This window comes from Hemicordylus capensis, chromosome 2, assembly GCF_027244095.1.
Source record: "Hemicordylus capensis ecotype Gifberg chromosome 2, rHemCap1.1.pri, whole genome shotgun sequence".
NCBI lineage: Eukaryota > Metazoa > Chordata > Lepidosauria > Squamata > Cordylidae > Hemicordylus > Hemicordylus capensis.
The window spans coordinates 335,274,518-335,297,665 of record NC_069658.1 but is presented as its reverse complement, the minus strand read 5'-3'; the positions used below and the strand labels follow the sequence as shown (position 1 = coordinate 335,297,665).

The following is a 23,148-nucleotide window of genomic DNA, read 5'->3' as shown; positions in this document are numbered from 1 at the left end:
AGAAGTCCCCCAGGAGACATGTGCCTCATTTCTTCACCTTTTGTCCCTGAATTACTTGGGAAGGTGGCCCCTGGGGAATTTGTATCTCTGGCACCAGCTTCACGTCCTGAAAGTCTGTCTGGAATAAATGACTATCCAAGTCACATTGGAAAGTCTGGCTGGAATAAACCTGGACCATCGGATATGGATGTTATGACAGATTCTGGCTTATTCTAGCCAGGATTGGAAGTAGAATCATATTTTCTTGCATGCACAAAGGGGTGAGGGAGGGTGTACACTCGCTAGGGAACATTGTATGAAACCATGATTCAGTCCTGGCTCTTTGTGACATTTGAATTGGGCCTTAGAAGACTTCTGCCTCCCTGTTTTATCCTGGCTGGCTCACAGGTGATTTATTCCTTGGCCAAGATCTCACTTTGCCCCTCCCCCCAACCCCCACAGCATGTTGCATCTTTCTCAGACAGAGAAGGACATCCACTAATGGGTGACTCCTTCCATCCTCCAGTTGGAAGCAGATCATGTAGCGACCTCAAATTTCCATTGTGGTGAGTTGTATACCCAGTTTTTGTCCTGTGTTTACTGAATGGGCAGGGCTGCTTGAGTCTCCTGCAATCTTGGAACTAGACAAGTTCAAATTAGAAACAAAAGAAGCTAATCTCTCTTTTCTCTAGCTCCTTCCTCACTGGTTTAGCTAGTCATGGCTGTTTTATTTTTCTGTTATTGGCATAAAATGTGTTCTCTTAGGCTGTGAGCAGAAACAGGGTTCATAGCCTGGTGCTCTCCAGTTGATAGGGAGACAGTTCATCAGTGGAAGAGCCCTGTTTTAGCCAGCAGCCTATTAAATGGATGTGAGCCTTACAGAAGGGGTGGGAGGGCTCATTGCTAGGCGTTCACTGCTCAAGATCAATGGCTGAATGGGAAAGCTTCTCTCATATCAGCTCCTGGAACTGTGACTCTATTAACTGATTGAGCTTACCAACTACAAATTTCCCTCCCCATCTACAGGTATTGTTTCTTTCATTTTCAGAGTTCTGTCTGATAGCAAAAAATGTGATGATGTAACTGCTTAGTGGCTAGTTGATTGGAGATAAAGGTTGCCGGTTCAAGCCCAGCTGCTGTCAGGGTGTGGTGGCTATACCTTTTAAAAAAAGTGGAAAGGGACCATAGTTCAGTGGTGGAGCACCCGATCTGCATGCAGAAGCTCTAGATATTAATTCCAGGCATCTCTGAAGGATCTCTAAAGACCCCTATGTAAAATTCTGGAGTTGTTGCCAGTGAAAGGCAATACTGAGCCAGATGGACCAGAGATCTGATAAGGCAGATTCATATGTTCAAGAAGAAGAAAGCTCCAAACCAAACATTAGGGAAAAAATGACAACAGCAAGCCTCTGCAGGGCATTCACATACATCATCAGTGAGGGGAGCAGGAAGCACAAAGGGAACTTCCATGCTAAAGAAATATTTCCTGCTGCAGAGGTTTAGGGCTATTATGTCTATTTTGGTATGGCACTACTTTATCTCTGGTTGTCATCTTAGTAGTCTACTGGAACATGGTTACTCCCCCACAATATGTGGTTTATGGGTGATTGGCACTGTCATTTAGATTGCTGGTTTCTCCCATGCATTTGGGAGAAGCACCCCAAGAGCGAATTCTTATACTAATTTTTGACTGGTAGTTATCATGACGTTTTACTGATTATCTCTTGTCACATCATGGGCATTTCTTCATTAGCCTGCTCCTGTTAGGTGAGATCTGAGAGTTATCATGTACTGGAATACTTAGTTTTCAGATGTTCCCCAGGCCACAGTAACATTTCCCCACATGCAAACATATTCAGAAGAAATGCTCACTGCACAAATGCCACAGTAGCATTTCCCCACATGGGAACATATTCAGAAGAAATGCTCACTGCACAAAAATGATTATTAAAGTAAACAAGTGGTTATTTTACCATGTCAAGAATTAATATGTGAATGCAGTGGCAGCTGCTGCCATCTGCAACTGAGGGGGCAAGGCTGCTGGTTGCAAAAATCATGTAGTGAATATTACACATGGGTAGGCTCATTATTTGCAGTGGGCATACTCATAGGTAACAGACACTGAGTAATTTGAGCCACTCAAATACAGCAGCAGCCAGTAACCCCCACCCCACCCCCACCCCCACATAAAAGAAAACAGCCCATGGTTGGTAAGAGATACCTTATAGTGTCCATCCAGACAGGGGAGAAAAGAGGTAGCCAGTCTGCTGGAAGGCTGGGAATTTCCTGCTTCCTCCTGTGATGGCTGCAGCTCCCTCCCCTGCTCTGCCACTGGAGAGAATAGCCTGCTAATCAAGACTATTCACTCACTCATCTTGTTGTTTTGGGTGTCCTGCATTGTTACCTCCCCAGATTAGACATAAAAGGGCAAAAGCCCCTTCTAACTGGGCATAGAGGCACCTTTTAAAAGTGTTGGTTCTCTTTATTTAGCAGGAGGAGAGTAACTGGCCCTATCCATGCCCAGCACAATACCTCTCCAGTGACTGTTGTTGGTGTCTCTGTTTCTTTTTTAGATTGTGAGTCCTTTGGGGACAAGGAGGCATCTTACTTACTTATTTATTTATTTATTTATTTTTCTCTATGTAAACCGCTTTGGAAACTTTTGTTGAAAAGTTATAAATATATAACTTATATAAATATTATATATACATACAGAGAGAGAGAGAGAAGTGCATATGTGACTCTTGCCCTTTTTTCCTAATCCGGGGAAGTAGTGATGCGGAGCGCCCAAAACAATGAGTTGAGGGAATAGCCTTGATTAGCAGGCTATTCCCTCCTGTAGCAAAGTGGGGGAGGGAGCTGCAGCAGCCATCGTAGGAGGAAGCAAGAAGCTCCCTGCCTCCCAGCAGATTGATGGCTTCTTTTCTCCCCAGGGCTGGCTGGACACTGTAAGTTGTCTCTTTTTTAAACTATCCACAGTGATTTCTTTTTCAGTTCCCTACTTTTTGGGGTGGTGGTGGTGGTGGTGGTGGTGCACAGCCCACCCTGCCCTTACTGACTGGCCGCCACTGCATGAATGTGGTTTGAGCATCATATTACCTCTTTCTGCATTATCCCCCTTAATTACCCAGCTCATTTTGAAAACTTGCAATATTATTTGCTCTTGTAGGAAGTTGCTCAAATATTTCATTCTCCTCCGGTCAATTAATTCCTTTGGTAAATGAATACCTTAAATGCCCTTTCTCCCCATCTCTTGTATTGCTCTCTCAGACCAAAGGGGGCCTCTCTGCCTTATTTAAACCGTCTTTTGTTTTTTCTTCCAGCAGCTGCAGGTGGTTCCTTTATTCGGCGATATGCAGATAGAACTGGCCAGATACATTAAGACCAGTGCTCACTATGAGGAGAACAAATCCAAGTGAGTGCCTGCCATAATGTCTCTTGGCTTTGGTGTGTCCTGGTCAAGAGGGGAAGTTGCCAAGACACTTGCAACTCTCCTACTCTTGTGTGTGAGGTCTGTGCATGAGTGCCTGTGTGGGAGTGTGGCTAGATGGTTAAGTTATTGGGTGTGACTTCATATGAGTGAGTGCTTAGTTGTGGCTTGTGCGTGGGTTCTCTCTTCTTTTCTTACTGTACTTTTAATGAAAATGGCCAAACTGTTTGATCCTACACAGGGTTAGGTGTGCCTAAGCCCACTGAAATAAATGGACTACAGCACACCTAACTCTTCATGTGACAGGGTTGAAAGTGGTCACAGCTGTTCTCTGCTGTCATTGGTCTCGGCCTTCAATAATCCCAGCAAAATAGGCTGCAGAGAGTCTGTTCACCTCCTCTGGCAGGACACTTCTGGCCTCTGGTTGACCTATGTAAGGAGAAATCTCTATCAACATTCATACCTGGTTATTACTATCATCTTTGAAATCATTTGCTCAACAGAGTGCTCCTTTGCTAGTCTGTTCCTGTTTTTACCCAGACATCCCAGAAACCTCAGACACTGGTTTTGAGATGGAAGAGGCTGCCTCAAAAGCCCCAAGTTATTCAACTTGCCCAAGGAGCAATCCAAGGGAGAATAACTCAGGAGATGCCCTAAAGAGAACATGACTGCCGGGACTACCTGTGGTCAGCAACCCGAAGGTCTCTCAGGCATGACACTTGGGCCCTCTTCCATGCCCACCATTTTAAAGCCTTTCACTTCCTTGCAATGGGTGTTCCTTGCACATACACCTTGCAGGGAATCGCAGAATGTATTCCCTGCAAGCTGCTGCCTCTGAGATGGCTGCTCAGAATGTCAGAGAGTGGGACATCAAGCCCAGGCTCTGCTGCCCCTTTAATCTTTCCACCTGAAAGCTCAGGATCACATCTTAGGCTCAGTGAAGCTCTGGCTGTCATTGGAGTGACATCTGTACTCCCTGGGGCCTCTCCCACATCCAGCTGAGTCTGCCTCCTTGCCTCATGTTTTCTACTTCCTGTTTCCTGCTACCTTTCCCCACATTGCTCAGAATCTCACTCGACCTTTTGTGCAGTTTTCAGGTGCACTGGTACGATACTCTGTTTGCCCCAAGTAAAGATCCCACCCTGCTTGAATCTGCATCCTGTTTTCTAAGCCTGCGCTAGCCTTTTGCCTGGACCCAGTCCTATTGGCTACCTGCCCACACTTAATCCTGCAAAAACCTTTTTAATCAGATAGACTTGCTGATTCTCTTTCTAACAGAATAAACTGTTCATGTTAGCCCTGTTCATATGTTTAGTGCATGTACAGTCTGTGTACAGTATACGTACATCCAGAGCTGTATGTACATAAAGATATTCCCACATTATGTTCAAAGTACATACATGAGTACATTTCTTTTCTGTACCCTGTAACTGAGTGGACCTGTACCCAGGTTCACTTTGAAGATGAACTCATGTACAGTCCTTCACACAAAAACACGTTCATGTTTACAATTCCTGTATGCACATACAGCTTCTGTTGTCTGTCTGATGTTGTACATGCATACATAGGATGTCTGAATAGGGCTGTAGGATAAACCTGAAGATATATGTCTTTCCAGATACAGAGAGATGGCTGCAGGTATAGGTTTACATTATGTAAGTGGTTTGTGCTGAGGAAGCAGATTTATGTATTAATGCCAATATCTGTGAGGATGCATATACTTCTAAGAGTGTATGACTGGCTGGGGGTGTTTGACAGTGGGAGCAAGTGAATGGTTGGGTAGCTGTGAGTGTGTGCATATGGAGTGTACTTATGTGACTGCAAAAAGGTGTTTCAGTGTATATATGTATGATTGCATATGATGTGTATATTTGCGATTGTTACGTCCAGTGTCTATACTCACATGTGCATTGTCTGTCTTGTATGCTATTCTGCTCGGTGGTTATGAATGTAGGTATGAATGTTCATGCTGTGAATGAGGTGTACCTGCTCTGGGTAGTTTTTATCCACATTTTTCATCAGAGGATATAAAATCCTCCAGAGCATGGACACAGTGCTTTCTCTATCCAGTACCCAGGCTGCTTTTTCCAGGGAAGATAGGTAAGGGAGAACATTATAATGCAGACACTTCTAAATGGAGGTGGAGGGCTGGGCTTCAAGTGGGACAGGAGGGACAGAGATCCACTGTTTCTAATTAGAATCTCTTTCATAGAGTTGATAATATGAAAAATAATTTGAACACTGAGTTCCATAGTATCCATGCTACAACATGGCCCTGTCGCCTTAGAGAACTTTGTCAATCACTGCTAGAAAAAAATCTGTTTAAATAGATATTATGTTAAATGTTAAAATAAGGATTCATTTGAAGAATTCTCAGGTTCAGTTCACACATGCAAGCAGACGTGTGGGTAGCTTCTTGAAGCAGAACTACATGGTTTCCATACAGTTGTGTTCCAAGCAGCCATTCATAAAGCTACTTATGTATGTGAATAATAAAAGTTTCTATAAAATATGTTGCAGATATGAGTTTTGATGTTACTCTAAAAATCCCTAAACCTGGTTTATTATAATATTCTCTTAACTAAAACTCTATTAAAATACTGGTCCAGTTCTCTCAGCTGGTATGTATTGGATAGCACCATCAGTTTCCTTTACACTGTGTAAGCTGATGGTGTTTTCATGACTTCTGTGGAGTGACCATGGATTTTTACAGTACAAACCAAGTATGTGGAATTTGTTTTATGCTGCTTCTTGGATTAAAATTAAGACAATGCCTCAGGAAGTCAAAGTCAGAGGGCCATTAGTCTTATGATCATAGAAATTTAGGTTTAGAGATCACAGCAGGAAAAGAGCATACAGTGTCCCTGCAGCGCACATAAACTGAATATTTTAATTTTTGTGATGGGTATAAAGTACTTCATTAATGGTTTCCCTCACCAGCATGTATGTCTGCTTCCTCACTAATCATCCTAACCCTTTCCCTCCATACTGCCAAACTCTGTTGGATTCTAACCTGAGGTAAATCATGGTCTTTATGAAAGCTCTTCTGTTTATGGAAGCTGTCTAACAATTTCTAATATCTCCAATTACATCCAAGTGGGCAACATGTGAAATATTTCTTCCAACTGTTCCTCACTTACTAACAATTCCTTTCTCATTCAGTTTCCAACCAGAGCAACGTGAGCCTTGGGACTCTCTCCTTCCCTGGAGAAGAGATTTTGGACACTAGATGGTTGAACAAGCGTATTCCTGTCTTCCTGCACTTTCATGCCCTTTTATTTTCTCTCCCTTATGTTTTCCACCTTTGTGTAGAAATGCAATTAACTATGTTTTTCTTGCATGGTATTTTAATTCTGCATTATGAATTAGATTATATATGACAGGCTGGGCTAGCGCAGCAAAGTATCTGATCATCCCTGTTAACCTGCCGATTCCTTTGAAGGAAGCAGGACACTGAAAGGGTAAGAGTGAAGTACTGGGATGTGGGACTTCTGAAGATGCTATTGGACATGATCATCCATAGGCCAACATGGTTAAAAGAACTGCATCCACCACAGTGTCAGCAAAGTCCACTTCCAATTCCAGCAAGGGAATAAAAACAATTTATCCTGTGTCTTCATATAGCCAATAAACCAAAACAAATGGCAGATATTTATTTATTTGAATAATGAAAGAGCATGGCAAAAAGCCAGCATAAATGCCAGTGGCTGAAGGTTGATTTTCCTTTTTTTTTAAAAAGTGTGATCATTTCAGCTTTTGAATCTGCGAATAATTCTTAATTTCACTTGGAAGGAAAGGAGGAATGAATGATTCAGTTCAGATATCTCACAAAGCCATAGTTAAGCTTAGTAATGATTTGGTGTGATGTCTGAACTGACAAACCATCTTGTACAGTTAGCCAGAAAACCATAGTTGGAAAACATAGATCAAAGTAGATTTGGGAACCATGTGCTAGCCAAGGTTTGTATGTTCTGAAGTGACTTACCTTAGTTACAGCTATTTACTCTCCTGTGGAGGCCCCTGCACCATAGAATTGTGTGTGCTAAGTAGATGGAAAAAGAATTCAAACAAGTCCCTTTAAATCATAGTTTACTTGTACATTTGAACACTCAGACCATAGTTTGGGTTATGAACTATAGTCAGTACAAAGCCTGGTTTGGTGAGATGTTTAAATTAGTCTGGGTCCTATTTAGAGAGAGATTGCTTATACCACTCTGGCAGGATCTGGTGGGTGTAATAAATGTTTTCTGCAAATTACCTACTTTTAATTTGTAGCATAGGCTTCTTGGGGTTTTTTTGAGCACGTGAGCAAGTACTGAAATAGCATATTAAGGAGACCTTTCCCCCTGCTTTTTGTTCTAGGCACATTTTATTTATATGATAGGCACTGAAGACCAGTCTTCCAGCTTCCTCATGCATTCACTGAGGAGCGATCAGATGACCATATAGTTTACTGCCTAAGGCTTTGCTGGTAGTCCAGTTTTCCCCATGGCTGCAAATTAAGTGCACCTTGAGTAGCTGCATGGAAGTATGAATAATGAAGATGCCAAAGGGCTGCCTTCAATAAATGACTGGCTGTGTAACGCCATGTTCCCAAACACAGTTCCTGGTAGATGTCTGTGACTGGCACAGCAACAGCTAAAGCAAACTGGGTATGGTGATATGCTTGAAGAATGGAAAGATGTCCAAGCAGTAACTGTTGTTTTGCAGTAATAAATATTGCCCCATCACTTAAAGGCAATGATTTTCTGCCCAGGTGGACATGCACTCAGACCAGCATCAGTCCCCAGTACAACATCTGTGAGCAGATGGTACAGATCCGAGATGACCATATCCGTTTTATCTCTGAACTCGCTCGCTACAGCAACAGTGAGGTAAGCTCAGGTGGTAACCATGGAGGAAAGCAGATCCCAGTGCAATACATGGGAGGAAAGAGGATATGCTAGATGTGAACTTGGGAACATCTCAGATTGAACATGAACGCAGTGAGCAACAATGGAGAAATTATTGCCTTGTTGCAGCTTCAGTTCTCCAGCTGTTACACTAGGATGTGAATACTCTTCCCCATCAGAGTTGTTCTGAGGAGTAATGTAATTGCTGTGGCATTTTGGAAATTGAAACCTCGATTTGATACGTTTGCAGCGGCATTAGATGCTTACAGTGTTGCTAGCATGCTATATTTTATGATGCTGCCTTGTGTGACTGTGATTCATTCCATCCTAAGTACTTATCCAAGTTGAACAATATTCATGAATAATAATATTAAAAATTCCAAAGATCTCCATGTCAGATTTCTGCAAAACAGTCCAGAAAAAATGCATTTTAGTTTTCAACAAACCAGAAAAAACTATTAATCACATTCTCATTGGACTTCTGATAGACAGCTCTGAGTAGAGCTTTTTAGAATTGATTGTACCATTTGTAAAAGAGAAATGCTGTGTTCCTAATAATGGTGTTTCTCTTTTAAAAATCCTACCTATGAGTGGTTGTGAAAAGTGTGTAAACTTTAGTTAACAGGGTATCCCATTTTTATTTATTTATTGTGAGATTGATCACGCTAGTGACTTGACTGATAATGTGAAAAACCCTCTCTTCAATATTACTGATTCTTTGCTTTCTTTTCATTTTTTTGAATAGGCTATAGCAAAATCTAATAGATTTTCTATGCATCCGAAAATACCACCTTTTTCTGTTGTCTTCTTCTGCTAAAAGACTTTGATTCTTTCTCACCTTGATTGCCGTAGGCCTAACTTGAAATGATAGTGGCAACATTCCATGTGTTAAAATGATGAAAGTATTATACAGGTATATAATGGAGTGGGACGAAGACAGGGCTGAACTCTTTCCCTGCTGTGCTTTCCCCTTGAAACCACCTTCCCCCAACTACCTTTTGCCTTGCGGGGCTTAATTCTGGTCTCAGACTCCACCTGGGAGAAAAGCAGCTGAAATGAGAAGATTGTGGAGGGAAACTGGCCAGGGGAAGAGTTTAGCAACCACCTGTGCCTCTTCTGTGTAGGAAATCTTTCCCCTGCTCCCCAACATCCACACATACACTGTAAGGAAATTCACATGGTCAAAATTTGTGTAGGACAAGTGCCCTACCCAGCTTCATGAGCTGTGCACATTCTGTTTTCAATCATGTGTGAGCAAACAACTAGGTAGGAAGGGCAGGGTGTGATTGCGTGTGAGAGAGGAGTTTGGCAGAATAGCGCCGCCTTACCCAGCTCTTGTATCCAGCATTTTAACAAGGTGGGAGGAATACAAATACAACGAAATTTATATACTGTTTTACTGCTTTTCAACCAAAGTTCCCAAAGTGGTTTACATAGAAATAAATAAATAGATTGGCTCCCTGTCCCCAAAGGGCTCACAATCTAAAAAAGAAACATAAGATAGATATCAGCAACAGCCACTGGAGGGATGTGGTGCTGGGGATGGATAGGGCCAGTTGCTCTCCCCCTGCTCAATAAAGAGAATCACCACTTTTTAAGTGCCTCTTTGCTCAACAGCAGGGGGAAAGCCATCCTACCCAGCAATTCCTTATATTTACATATAAAATAGCTTTTTGGTGTAAGATGAAAGTTTTCACGTGTACTCCTAAATACATGGGAATTGCTAGTTCAGATGATCATCATAACTTCCAAGTAGTGTAAGGAGTAAAGATTTTGAACAGCTTCATATATTTCAGTGGTATTACAAATTTTAAACATCAGCAGCTGCTGAGGCACCCAGAAAGCATCCTCTGTCTTCTCTTTCTGCATTGGAAGTCAAGGAAATATAATGCAACAGAGGGCCCAAAGCCAGGAAGTGTTGTAACTGATGAGCCTTCTTTCATTTTCCATTCAGGCTGATAGCCAACCAAAGCCTTGCATTGCCCTGTCTGAATGAGGGGGAGGTAGAGAAAGGTTATCTGGAGAAGTGATAGGTGAAGCTGCTGCACATGTTGAATTTCTCTCCACTATATTGGCATTTTTGGGAAAGCATTGTGCCTTGCAGAACTGCATTAGGCAGAAATCCATCAGATGCATCTCTAGCAAGTCATTAGGAAAGCTACCTCGATGCATTCCTTCCCAACCCATTGTCAGGCTGAAAGACCAAGGCAAAGTGTGGAAGCACATGGAGCCTCATTTGTAAAAGACTGTATAATAAGCTTCAAGGCAATGTAGCAGAAATACAATGAGTGGCATTATGCGTAGCCCACTGCCTCCATAATGTTCCACCCAAGGGCTGTTGTAGACTTTAAAGGCAGCCCCGATATTGTTTTGATGCAGTGCTTGCAGAAGCTGTGTTGTCACAAATGGAATTGCAGCTTCTGGAATCTCAGCTTTTGCAGTCACAACTTCAAAACAGCATTAGGGCTGCCACAGAAGCCTGCAACAGCCCCTGGGTGGACTATTACAGAGACAGTATGTAGTGCATCACATCAGCAAATATGTCGCCATTGCACAACAACCTTGATTTTTTAAAAAAAGAATTTGTTTTTAAGTTTCTATGAGATAAGTTTTCAAACTGCTGGATCTCAAAGCATTTCTGCACCCAAGTTGGACTAGTGGTGGAGCTTGTGATCTAGTTTTACTCTAAAACAGATTTCAAGATGATAGGATTGTTTCAATGTTATGACCACTAGAGTATATAGCACTGGCAGCCTCCTCCTCATTTGGCTGGATAGGAGGTATTTTGTTTTTGTTTTGCACAGATTCAATCATAGAATCATCAAGTCCCTCTTCTGCCATTTGCTGCAATTTGTCAGGATATCAGCAACCATCTTTATCCTCAACTGTACAGTAGCGATGTGTGAACCAGCTCAACTTCAAGCCAGTTTGTCATCGAACTGGTCCAGCTCGAGGTTGAGCTGAACCCACCTGGGCCGGCTCGGGGGTTCTACAGTTTAATTTTTTTTTTAAACTGTAGAAGCCCTGATTCAGCTCGAAGCCGAGCTGGGGGTGGTGTCTGATTTTGGGGGGGGGGCGGTGAGGGGGGAACCAAACATGCCCAGTTTGGTTTGAGTATAGTTCGGACTTGAACCTAACCGGGCAAACTGGTTTTGTGCACACCCCTACTATACAGGCTCCCATGCATGAATGATTTGTTCCACAGTGTCCCTTGTTCTAAAGCACCTCCTCCCACAGTCTAAAGTAATACAGTCCATTCTGCTACTTCAGGACTCTACCACCTCGTTGTGTTCCATATGTAGTCTAGACTTTTGGCCTTCCAGTTTCTCATTGCTTATTTCTCTTTGCATCTTACTGATCATTTATTTCAACTATGTATCAGCTCTCCTGGCTCCTCTTCATTGGTTCCCCTTTTCTCAATGCTTCATTTTATTTTTGTCATCATGTTTACATTATTACCTACCTTCCATTTGACTTCCAGTAAAAGGGTATAGTAGCATTAGTTAAGAGATGATTTTACGATATTCAGCTACTACACTAATGCATACGAGGCAGATAGTTGTCTGATGTTCTCCAGGTTGTGACTGGTTCCGGACTAGACAGTCAGAAGTCAGATGAAGAATACAGGGAGCTTTTTGACCTGGCTTTACGGGGACTGCAACTTCTGTCCAAGTGGAGTGCACATGTTATGGAAGTGGTAAGTTCTGGCACATAGCCGTAGGGAACCAAGTTAAGACTGGCTTTCAGCCTGATGGATGGCCATAATCAAAGAGTGTTGTATCAAAAAATGCTTGTGTAAGTATTGATAGACAGGACACAAAAATTAACATAAAGAAAGCAGTGGCTGACATCCACAGTAGCAGTGCACTGTTACAATTGTGCTGACTCCCACACACCTGAGTGGGGAGGGGCAATTCCAGCTGATCTCCCCTTTCCTCGGAAGCTGATCTTATTTATTTATTTATTTATCATATTTTTATACCGCCTGATATAGAAATCTCTAGGCAGTGTACAAATTTTAATATTAAAAATCACAGGTTAAAACACAATAAAAAACATATAAAACAAATTTTTAAAATTCTAATTAAAAACTTGTGAGAACAGGAAAGTCTTGAGGGTCTTCCTGAAAACAAACAGAGAAGGAGATGCTCTTATTTCAGCAGGGAGCATATTCCAAAGCCCTGGGACAGCCACAGAGAAAGCCCAGTCCCAGGTTGCCACCAAACGAGCCGGTGGCAACTGTAACCAGACCTCTCCAGAAGATCATAACAGGCAGCAGGGATTATGACAAAGGAGGCGCTCTCTCAAATAGCCAAGCTGTTAAGGGCTTTGAGCTTCTCTAGAAAATGGAATCTTATCTTCTCTAAGGGCTGTGGGGACAGAAATATATTTTGTGGAGGCACATTGGGCTTCAGAGAGAATGGGAAATCAGTGAAAATTGTCCCTCCTCCCTCAGGTTACGGCACAGCATTAGCATGCAAGTCAGCACTGTTGCACCATCACAATACTACAGGAGAGGAGAGCTGATCTTGTGGTAGCAAGCAGATAGAGCCTCTTTGGGAAGAGCAGAAGGTTCCAAGTTCCCTCCCTGGCATCTCCAGGATAGGGCTGAGATAGAGTCCTGCCTGCAACCTTGGAGAAGCTGCTGCCGGTCTGTGTAGACAATACTGAGCTAGATGGACCAATGGTCTGACTCAGTATATGGTTGGACCAATGGTCTGACTCAGTTTCTTATGTTCCTGTGTGTTTGTCAGCCAGAAACTCTGCATACTATGGATGAATAGTGAGATCTTGAAACGATTCTACAATAGTTTTTCCGAAATAGCAGAACTGGTGGCTGTGTTTTTTTGTACTTCAGATTCTTGCTTTTGTTTTCTCTGTCAGTACTCATGGAAGCTGGTCCATCCCACTGATAAGTTCTGTAACAAAGATTGCCCAGGCACTGCTGAGGAGTATGAGAGAGCCACGCGGTACAATTATACCAGTGAGGAAAAGTTTGCTTTTGTTGAGGTGTGTGGTTGCAATTAACTCATTTTGTTCTGTGCAGCAGGTGTTTCTTTAAATGGTTGGTTGAAGGATATTGATGTGATTTTATTCTCTGATTTATTGCATTTTAATCTCACTCTTCATCAAAGTGCTTAGGGCAAACACATGGATCTATCTCACACACACACACACACACACACACACACACACACACACACACACACCCCATCCCAATTTTATCATCACAGCAACCCAATGAAGTAGGTAAAAATGAGAAATGGGAACTGGTCCAAATGGGGATTCATAATAACCAGATGGAGTTTTGAACCAGGGTTTTTTCAGTCCTAGTTCAGTACACTAGCCACTATCTCACACTGTCTTTCTAAGACCTAGTAAAAGGTAAAACAATAGAACTAGTGCGACTGAACATCAGCATTTGATTGCATATTTTCTCTGTTTATAGTTGCTGTTATCAGTGGTATACCAACAGTAATGCCTGTGATCTGTCAGAAACGCTTTCATCTCTGCATTAAACAGTGTACTGAGAGGAAGGTTCCCTGTACTTCTAGACACTAGGGAGCTAGTGTGTGGTTAGGGTAAAGAAGCAATGTCTCTTTTTCTTCCCAATGTATTTATTCCTTCCGTAATGAAAGGTGAGAATCTAATGAATTCAAAAACTCTGCCGATTTCCTATGGATCTCCAGGCTCAGTATCTAAAGAAATAAGATAAACAAAGCAATCTAAAGAACTGTAAAATTAGTCCCATGAGCCCAAGGGACCTTTAGAATTGTTTTTCTTCAATCAGGAGCCCTCGCTGCATGTGGAAAACCACTTCTAGAACTGAGAGGAGTTTCAAAAGTTTGTGATATGGCATGGGCTTGTCAAAGAAAAACAGTAAAAAAAAAAACTGTGGGACTAGTATAGATTTGGGGCCGCTTAGGGACAGGAACAATTTTTTAAAAAAATTTATTTTGGTACAGAAACCACTTGGAGACTCTGTTGGCAAGTGGTATATAAATGTTCAGAATAATAATACTAAAACTTAATCCCGAAGGACATTGTGGCTGGAGATGATGGGAGTTGTAGCCCAACAACACCTGGATATCCAAGACTGGAAACCCCTGACTTAAACATTTTTGATCTTGCACTACATGTAGAATCGCAAAAAATACGCTATCTTCTTTATAAAACAATATGAAATAACAACAATTTGTTTTCACCAGTTTTACAACAGAAACAATTTTCTGCATTTACCTAATTTGAGAAGCAGGATGTACCAGGCAATTTTGATATGGCTATCATTGTATTATGTGATAGCCATAAAATATAATTATATTATATTAATTTATTATATTAATATAATTATATTAATATAATTATATTATATTAATCTTTCCTCCCTCCAGTGGAATTCTCTTGTGCTGACAAAGCCTGATTAGTGTGATTGTCAGGCAACAGATGGAAAATAAAGAGAAGGTGCTGTCTTCTTTGCTACAGGAAGGCATAGAAATGTCCCTTTTTGTTTTTAATTATTCAGGTGATTGCAATGATCAAAGGTCTGCAAGTGCTCATGGGCCGCATGGAAAGTGTCTTCAACCAGGCCATCAGGAATACTATATATGCAGCTCTGCAGGATTTTGCTCAGGTGACACTAAGAGAACCACTAAGACAGGCTGTCAGGAAGAAGAAGAATGTCCTGATCAGGTGAGGCTGGCCCTTCCAGACCAAATGCCATTGTACAGTCAACACTAGGCTGCTGTCAACAATGGTAGCCCCTTGTCAAGGTCCGTCTCCCCTCCCACACACACACACACCGCCCACAGCACTGCAACTGCTATGCTCACAGTTTAGGCGCAAGTACTGCAGGAACCAATGATGTGGAGCATGTAGGGGAAATGCATTACAGCACAACCCTATCATATTTGTATTGCACCTTTTCACTGAAGAGGTCAGGGCAGCATATGTGGTGTTGTCCTGTTTCAACCTTACAGCAACCCTGTGAGGACAGCTAGGCTGGGAGACAGTGAGTTTCCCTGTTCTGTGCAGAGAGCTTCATGGCAGAGTGGAGATCTGAACCAAATGTGTTTCATCCTTTCCAGTGTCCTTCAGGCAATTAGAAAAACAATTTGTGACTGGGAGGGCGGCCGGGAGCCTCCCAATGACCCCTGTCTGAGAGGAGAGAAGGACCCCAAAGGTGGCTTTGATATCAAGGTCCCACGGCGAGCAGTAGGACCATCAAGCACCCAGGTATGTACGTCGTCTGCCTGGGCAGAGCAGTTTGGGACACACCTTTGTTGCCAGTGGAAGTCTCTGCTCCTGGAACAGCTTTGTATTTTCCTTCATGCCAGTTTTTACTATAAAACAAGCAGAGATAGGACACAGTAATTGACAATAATGTTTGCTGTGCCACATATGCAGGTGGCTTGTGGTTCAGTCCTCAACATATTGGCCCTGATGGAAAGAGCCTCTTCAGTGCAGCAGACTGCTTCCCTAGTGCTACATGTGGTTATCCTTACTCCTGCTGCCACTTCAGATATCAGCACTGTCAGTTCAGACAGTGCTGCTCACATTAGGTGATCTTGGCTGTGTGGCTAGACCTCTTCAGCTAATAGGGGATCAACACTGTTGGAACTGACAGCACTGAACATCTGTAAGGTGGGACAGGTCATGGTAGAGCATTGAATGATATCATGGGGACTAGATCTTTAAAATTCTTTAGAGTTCTTTGTGAGTGGAGGATCAGATCAACTGGACCATAGGTCATGCACAGGATCTTTTGTTCCGTAGGGCTGTTGCTTGGAATTAAATTCCACTGAGAGTTATGCTTGTGCATAATGTCTAGGAATTGGGTATTCACTGCATGACTGGTACTAGGGATCAATCTGGTGGAACACTTGGCTGAAGCACATTGTATCTGACCATGCTATTGTCCCCTGCGAAGGTAGAAAAAGTGCATCCTGGTCACTTATGCTGCTTACCCCTGAATGCTTTGCACTGTCACAAAGGAATCTAGGATTTGATTGGATTTCCATTCCTTTTAGCCAGAGTAAATGGCATCGGGGGAAATATCCCCAAATCCTTTAATTTGGCATTGAGGGGGTAGGGTGGAGTGATGGTAGTGTCCATGCCTTTTGTTTAATAAAGTACAGATTAATTCTCTCTTGAGCAGCTCTAGCCATGAGCTGTAGGAGACGGTGCATTTGTAAAGACTAAACTGACAATCATGGACATCTTGCAGCTTTACATGGTGAGAACCATGCTGGAGTCCCTCATAGCAGACAAGAGTGGCTCAAAGAAGACTCTCAGGAGCAGCCTGGATGGGCCAATAGTTCTAGCCATTGAGGAGTTCCACAAGCAGTCCTTCTTCTTCACCCATCTTCTCAACATTAGTGGTATGTAGCAATGACAGGTTTTGTCATGTTTTATATGCATACTGGTTGCAGGGAAGCAATGCCAGGGTCGCTGGTCTTCATTTCCTGCTTGTGAATTTCGCAGAGGCATCTGGTGGGTCACTATGGGAAACAACATGCTGGACTAAATAGGTCTTCGGTCCTGCAAGGCTTTCTTATGTTCTTATCTTGTGCCTAATCCAGCAAGACTCTTCTTATGTCCTCCAAGAATGGTGGAACCTGCTGTTCTGCACATCAGGCTTCTTCATAAGCAATAAATCTTCCTCCCTCCTCATGCTGGGAATACATTGTATGTTTTCCAGAAGCCCTCCAACAGTGCTGTGACCTCTCCCAGCTTTGGTTCCGAGAGTTTTTTCTGGAGTTGACCATGGGGCGTCGAATTCAGTTCCCTATTGAGATGTCTATGCCTTGGATTCTAACAGATCACATCCTGGAAACCAAAGAACCTTCTATGATGGAGTAAGAAACCAAGGATGATGTGGAGCATATTTGTAGAAATGAATGAGTATGAGTACTTTTCAGAATGAGTATCAGCCTGAGGAAATTTGGTTTTATTTAAAGTCAGCATTCTAGCATTTGAAAGGAAATGATATCTGTGTCCAGGATCAAAGACTACTGCCCTCTCATAAAATACTGCCTCTGTACAAGGTAGCTTGTTCCATTCGGGGTAGATGGTCCACTTGTGCCATCAGATGATATCTGAAGACTGTCTAGAATGGCAAGAGGAATCCTCAGTTGATGATTAGTTCTTGTCTGTCCCTCTAACCTTTTCAGTGCATGTGAAACAAGTGGGTTTTCACGGCACAGTGTGAAGCCTGTTCCATTCTAGTAGCTCCCATTACTCTGTGTCAAATTCCCAGGTCCAGTTTATGTGTAGAAAGATGTAGGTTGTCTAGTTTATGTATAGGAGGAAATTGTTTAATAGAGTTAAAGGTGTAATAAAATGCATTAGTGGTTGTGAGTTAATATTTATTTTTAATGTGCAAATATTTTACAGAGGTGCAAACATGGAGTCTTGGGTATACATGGAGTCTTGGGTATACAGGGCGCTTTCCCGACTAGACCCTACAACGGGTTTGGGATGTATCTTGGAAGTGTGCTTCCACACTTCCTGCATCATGACACTGCAGTCCCTACACGGACAGCAGGGTGCCGTTCACATTTCCAATGCCTTGTTTCGAATTTAATTGCTGTGAAATAGAGCTAGGACGTCGTATATCTGGTGTGAAAAAGTTGCTGTTTTTTCGGGTTGTTAGTTGTGAGGCTGCCCCCCCCCGCCCTGTTTACATTTTGAATTCGATTTGCCCAAATGGAGACATTTTGCTGCTGATGAGCAGCTAGTCTAGAAAGTACCCAGATGCAGGTCATGGGCCGCTTTTCTGTAGTGCATCTTTCAGTTCCCCCATTTCCTGCTGTCACTATCTCCTACTTGTAGCCCTTTCTGCTTTCCTCATTCCTTACCCAGAGTTCACCTGTGCCCTCTCCCTTCTTCCTTGTACATAAATGGTCTTCTGGGACACTCTTTTGCATGCATATGGGGTTGTATCCAAAAAACAAAGGACAATCCTGGTTAATTCAATTGAAATGAATGATACATAAGTTAGTCACAGCTCATTTATATCAGTAGTGCATAGTCAGGATAGACCTCTTTTGGATACAACCATTTAAATGAGAAACAGCAGTAAACTATTCAAAAAACATTTGTGTGGCAAAAAAGTTTCATGGTGATATCCCACCCTGGAAATGGTGTCTTATGCTCACCTCAAAACTGTTGTGAACACTGAAATTGTGTTTGAATGACATTTACCTGTTTCCTTCATTGCAGGTATGTACTCTATCCATTGGACCTCTACAATGACAGTGCATATTATGCTTTGACTAAGTTTAAGAAGCAGTTTCTCTATGATGAAATTGAAGCTGAAGTGAGTATCTTTCCTTCTTTTTCTATTAATACTTGTTTCAAAAAGTTCATAAACAATTATTTATTTTTATGCATATTTGTTTCAAAGTCTGTTTCTTTTACCCTTCTTCTATCAGGTGAACTTGTGTTTTGATCAGTTTGTGTACAAATTGGCAGACCAAATCTTTGCATACTATAAAGCGATGGCTGGCAGGTATGAGACTTCTGTTGGGCTTTGGTAGTGCTGTGAAAACTTGACTCATCAGTCATGCTTAAGGCTCTGATGCATTAAGTGTTGGGTGGTTTTATAAAGAGGAACGAGTTCTTGACCTGAAAATCATGTGGTCCTTGCAGGAGATGAAACCACAACAAGTAGACATTGCTGAAAAACGAGGACAGTGGGTTGAATCCAAGCTTGTTAGAATTGAATGATGGGATCGTTCCTGTAACTCACAAGGGATCTTTCCTGTAACTCCTCACGGTCCATCCTACCCACTTCCAAATTGTCTTCTCTCTCAGGAGGGACTTTTCCTGGGCTTGGGGCTATTGTGGAGAGGAGATGAAAGATCCCTTTTGTAAGTAGCATTCTGCACACTTAAGTCTCAGCCCAAACCATTGTTAGCACTGATTCAAAAGTGACTGCCGTTATTTATAGCAGTTTAAGCACATAGAATTATAATATTATATGTTGATTTCAGGCAGCATTGTAATGACTGCAAATCAATTTCCTTTGTGCAGAGAAAGTCTAGGAAGGGGATTTTTAATGTGGATCTTTAAAGCCTGATTTAGCATGCATTTTGTGGAAGCACTGCGTACGATTGGCTTCCAGTTGTTATTTATTATGGCCCACATTGTCTGCAATGTTCCAAGGGCAAAGCAAGAGCTCTGATCTCACAGGGAGCCAGGACACTAGCTGTACTGAAGGCTTGCCACACAGTTTAGTACTTGGGGAGTGGGGAGCAATTTTTGTTTCTCCCTCTCCCCCATGTTCCATAAAATAAATATATTCCTGAGAGCTGCACAGCCCTTTCTGACAGTGAAAAGGGCTTTTATGGTGTGTTCTTGTTTTGCCCTCATAACAATAAGGAGAATGTGGGCCTCCCTGTGCTTGCAGTGTGTGTGGGTTGAGAGGAAAGGAAGTATATAGAAATCCTTAAACCATTTTTTCCCCTTTGCAAAGCAGTTCACAAAACTTGAGGAGTAGAAGCAGGGATCTACTGCAGTCCATTGCCTCTGTATAGGTTTCTTGAGGAGCCTCTAGTCCTCCTCCTTTTTGCCCTCTTGCTTCTCTTGTTTATCTCCTAGTGCAGGTGCAAACACTTCTGCTCATGCAGGGATGAGGACTTCAGAGGTGCCAGTGTGCAACAGCTGTGCAAATCTGAGAAGCTTAAACGCTGTATTTGTGTAAAGTGCTTGGGGTAGAGAGGAGCACACATGTGACATGCCTCCGTTTCCTAATGCAGCTCAGTTTTCAAAAACAGAGTTGTGACCACTGTTATCTTGGTACTCATAGCCGTCGTAATAGATCACCCTGCTTGATCTACAGTGGAATGCTCTGTTGCTGGTAGATGGGTTAGGGCTGGCTACAGAAAGCAAAAAAAGAAACCAGATAGATTTGTTCACCAGCAACGTTATCTCCTACCTCACAGGTATCCTCTTACATGAAATGCGGTTAATAAAAAAACATGTAAATGGTAAAAATGTATTCAGGGAAATGTACTGACAGTATTTTCTATTTACAGTGTCTTATTGGATAAACGTTTCCGGGCTGAATGTAAGAATTATGGAGTGATTATCCCTTACCCACCATCCAACCGCTATGAGACGCTGCTCAAACAGAGACATGTCCAGGTATAAATCGCAACAGGATGCCCAGTCTTTTATACAGCCTGCCAGTTAGAGTGGATTCTCACACCAGCAGAAAGTATCCTGGCCAGGGGCGTAACAAGGCTGGAGTGGGCCCAGAGACAAAATTTTAAAATGGGCCCCTCGCTGATACACACACACTTCACAATATATAATGCACTCACACTCACATTTCCATTATGCCAGCTTCTCTAGAAAACTCCACTCCCTCGCTTTCACCCCGTCCCTCCACCCTCCCATGGGGAAGAGCGCTCCCGGCTCAGAGTTGCTTCTGCAGACAAGGACTTTGCTGCATGCATGCCGCCTTTGCTCCGAACTTGGGGTTGGCTTTTCCACGGCACCAAAGCTCTGTGGGTGTTGGGGAGTCATGTGACTTGCCTCTGGGGGGCCCCTCGAGGTGTGGGGCCCCCCAGGCAGCCGCCTCCCCTTGCCTAATTGTAGTTACGCCCCTGATCCTGGCAGTTGCTTCTGTGTATAACTCACTCCTTATATGGAGCGAGACCATTGAGCCATCTAAACAGGATGCTCTCTAAACTGACTGGCAGTGGCTCTTCAGGGCTTTAGTCAGGGTTCCCCCCGCCCCCCGCCCCCAGCTGTAGCTTCCTTCATTCACAATGGCTGCCCCGTTTATTACCGTGGAGGAAGCAGATCATCCTGCAAATACCTTTCAAACCATAAATCTGTCCCCTCTTTTGAACTGCCTATATGCACATTGCCTATATGCATTGGGGTGCTTATATGATCAGAATAAAAACTGCCTATTTTTAAAGATATGCAGTTCATAAAATAAGCAGATAATTGAGTCGAGCCAAGTTATCATAACAATGGTTCTGTTCATTTAGGACCTGATATGTAGAGAATGTTAATTTGCATCTGAAATCCTTGTCTTCTTTTCAGTAAAGATAGACTCTAGTTTAAAAAATGGGATCTAGTATATCTCTTCTTCTATATTTTGTCCTTGGGTTTGCACCCACTTTATAATCCTCTTTTCATTTGCTGCCTGTCTCTTGTGTCTTCCTTAGCTGCTCGGCAGGTCAATTGACCTAAATAGGCTTATCACCCAGCGTATCTCAGCAGCAATGTACAAATCATTAGACCAGGCCATTAGCCGCTTTGAGAGCGAGGATCTGACGTCCATTGTGGTAAGTGTGGCCTTAAAGAGGGGAAAACAGGATTGCTTGGACAGAGTGTCACTATCACATCTCTAACCATTTATTTTGTTTTTCCCTATTATCCCTTGAAGATAAGTTATTACCATTGTGCCCATTGATTGTAGATTCAGTTCTGCTCATCTATATATTATAGATAGCCATAAGGGAATGCTGGCAGTCTTGCATATACCAGTTGACAACCACAATTTGGTGATTGTCTACATTCAGTGGCCTTAGAAAGGCTCCAGTCTCTCAGCCTCAGTCCATTTCCCAAATCTGCAATATGGGAATGATAACAAGTGTTAGGATAATTGAGATAATGAGATCATTCACACAATCAAAAACTGTGTTCTCCCAATTTTCGGTTATGTGGAAGCAAGGTAGGAGGAAGCCTGGGTAGCTTTTCCTCCTACCGTGCTTCCACACAATCAAGTCTACCCAGGTTTCCCTCCTACCTTGCTTCCACATAACCAAAAATTGGGAGCACACAGTTTTTGATTGTGTGAATGATCTCATTATCTCAATTATCCTAACACTTGTTATCATTCCCATATTGCAGATTTGGGAGATGGAATGAGGCTGAGAGACTGGAGCCTTTCTAAGGCCACAGTTTCCACACAATCACTTCTGTATTGTGAACTGCTCAGGGACTTTTTTGTATAGGGCAGTATATAATGTATTAAATGAAATAAATAAATAAATAAATAAAAACCCATGTTTTCTTCTTACCTTGCTTCCACACAACCGAAAATTGGGAGCACACAGCTTCCAAACCTAGGTAGAACACAGTTTTTGATTGTGTGGATGACCTCAATGTCTGCAAACACTCTAAAATGCTAAAGAAATGTGAACCATTAAGTTGTTATTATTATTAAATATAATTTGTTGTCTTTCTCATTCCTCCTCTTGCATCTGTTCTTGTATGGTGTGCATAGAAAAAAGTCCTCTGTGTGGTGTACATAGAAACATCAACTTCTTAGGAAGTGTCTGGAATCAAACAGTGTAAAATGTCAAATAACACTTAACTGATATTCTGACGTAAAAGCTTGTATCCTGAAATGGTCATGCTTAGAGGGTAATTTAATTTAATATCTACACCTGAAGATACAGAAATGACAAGCAAAATCCTCCCTCCCAAGTTAATATGCCACTTACCTGGAGTGAAATGGATGTGTAAATAACACTTGTCTGTGTTCTACATGCCACACATCTAATGTACTTGCTAATGTAATGAGATCTTTCTGTTGTGATTTGATATAACAAGGCCTTTTTCTTGTGATCTTGATAACACACACGTTCTGCTTTCTGTTCCTTGCTCTGGGTGCAGGAACTCGAATGGCTTCTGGAGATAAACCGCCTGACCCATAGACTCCTTTGCAAGCATATGACCTTAGACAGTTTCGATGCCATGTTCCGAGAAGCCAATCACAATGTGTCAGCTCCTTATGGGCGCATCACCCTGCATGTCTTCTGGGAGCTCAACTTTGACTTTTTGCCTAATTACTGCTATAACGGATCTACTAACAGGTAAGAA

At 42.4% G+C, this 23,148-nt stretch overlaps 1 protein-coding gene across 4 annotated transcripts in view; it reads left to right on the top strand.

Annotated features, from left to right (window-relative positions):
- CYFIP2 (cytoplasmic FMR1 interacting protein 2) overlaps window positions 1-23,148 on the top strand; it is a 110,086-nt gene that overhangs the window by 37,369 nt on the left and 49,569 nt on the right. For 3 of the 4 annotated variants that reach the window (XM_053293955.1, XM_053293952.1, XM_053293953.1), the window contains exons 10-22: window positions 3,303-3,394; window positions 8,166-8,283; window positions 11,879-11,998; window positions 13,186-13,311; window positions 14,825-14,991; window positions 15,387-15,534; window positions 16,526-16,679; window positions 17,000-17,156; window positions 18,523-18,619; window positions 18,735-18,811; window positions 20,340-20,448; window positions 21,486-21,605; window positions 22,942-23,141. In XM_053293955.1, coding sequence (XP_053149930.1) covers window positions 3,303-3,394; window positions 8,166-8,283; window positions 11,879-11,998; window positions 13,186-13,311; window positions 14,825-14,991; window positions 15,387-15,534; window positions 16,526-16,679; window positions 17,000-17,156; window positions 18,523-18,619; window positions 18,735-18,811; window positions 20,340-20,448; window positions 21,486-21,605; window positions 22,942-23,141 — 1,685 coding nt within the window. The remainder of the gene's footprint in view (window positions 1-3,302; window positions 3,395-8,165; window positions 8,284-11,878; window positions 11,999-13,185; window positions 13,312-14,824; window positions 14,992-15,386; window positions 15,535-16,525; window positions 16,680-16,999; window positions 17,157-18,522; window positions 18,620-18,734; window positions 18,812-20,339; window positions 20,449-21,485; window positions 21,606-22,941; window positions 23,142-23,148) is intronic. The other variant, XM_053293954.1, reaches the window with a different exon arrangement.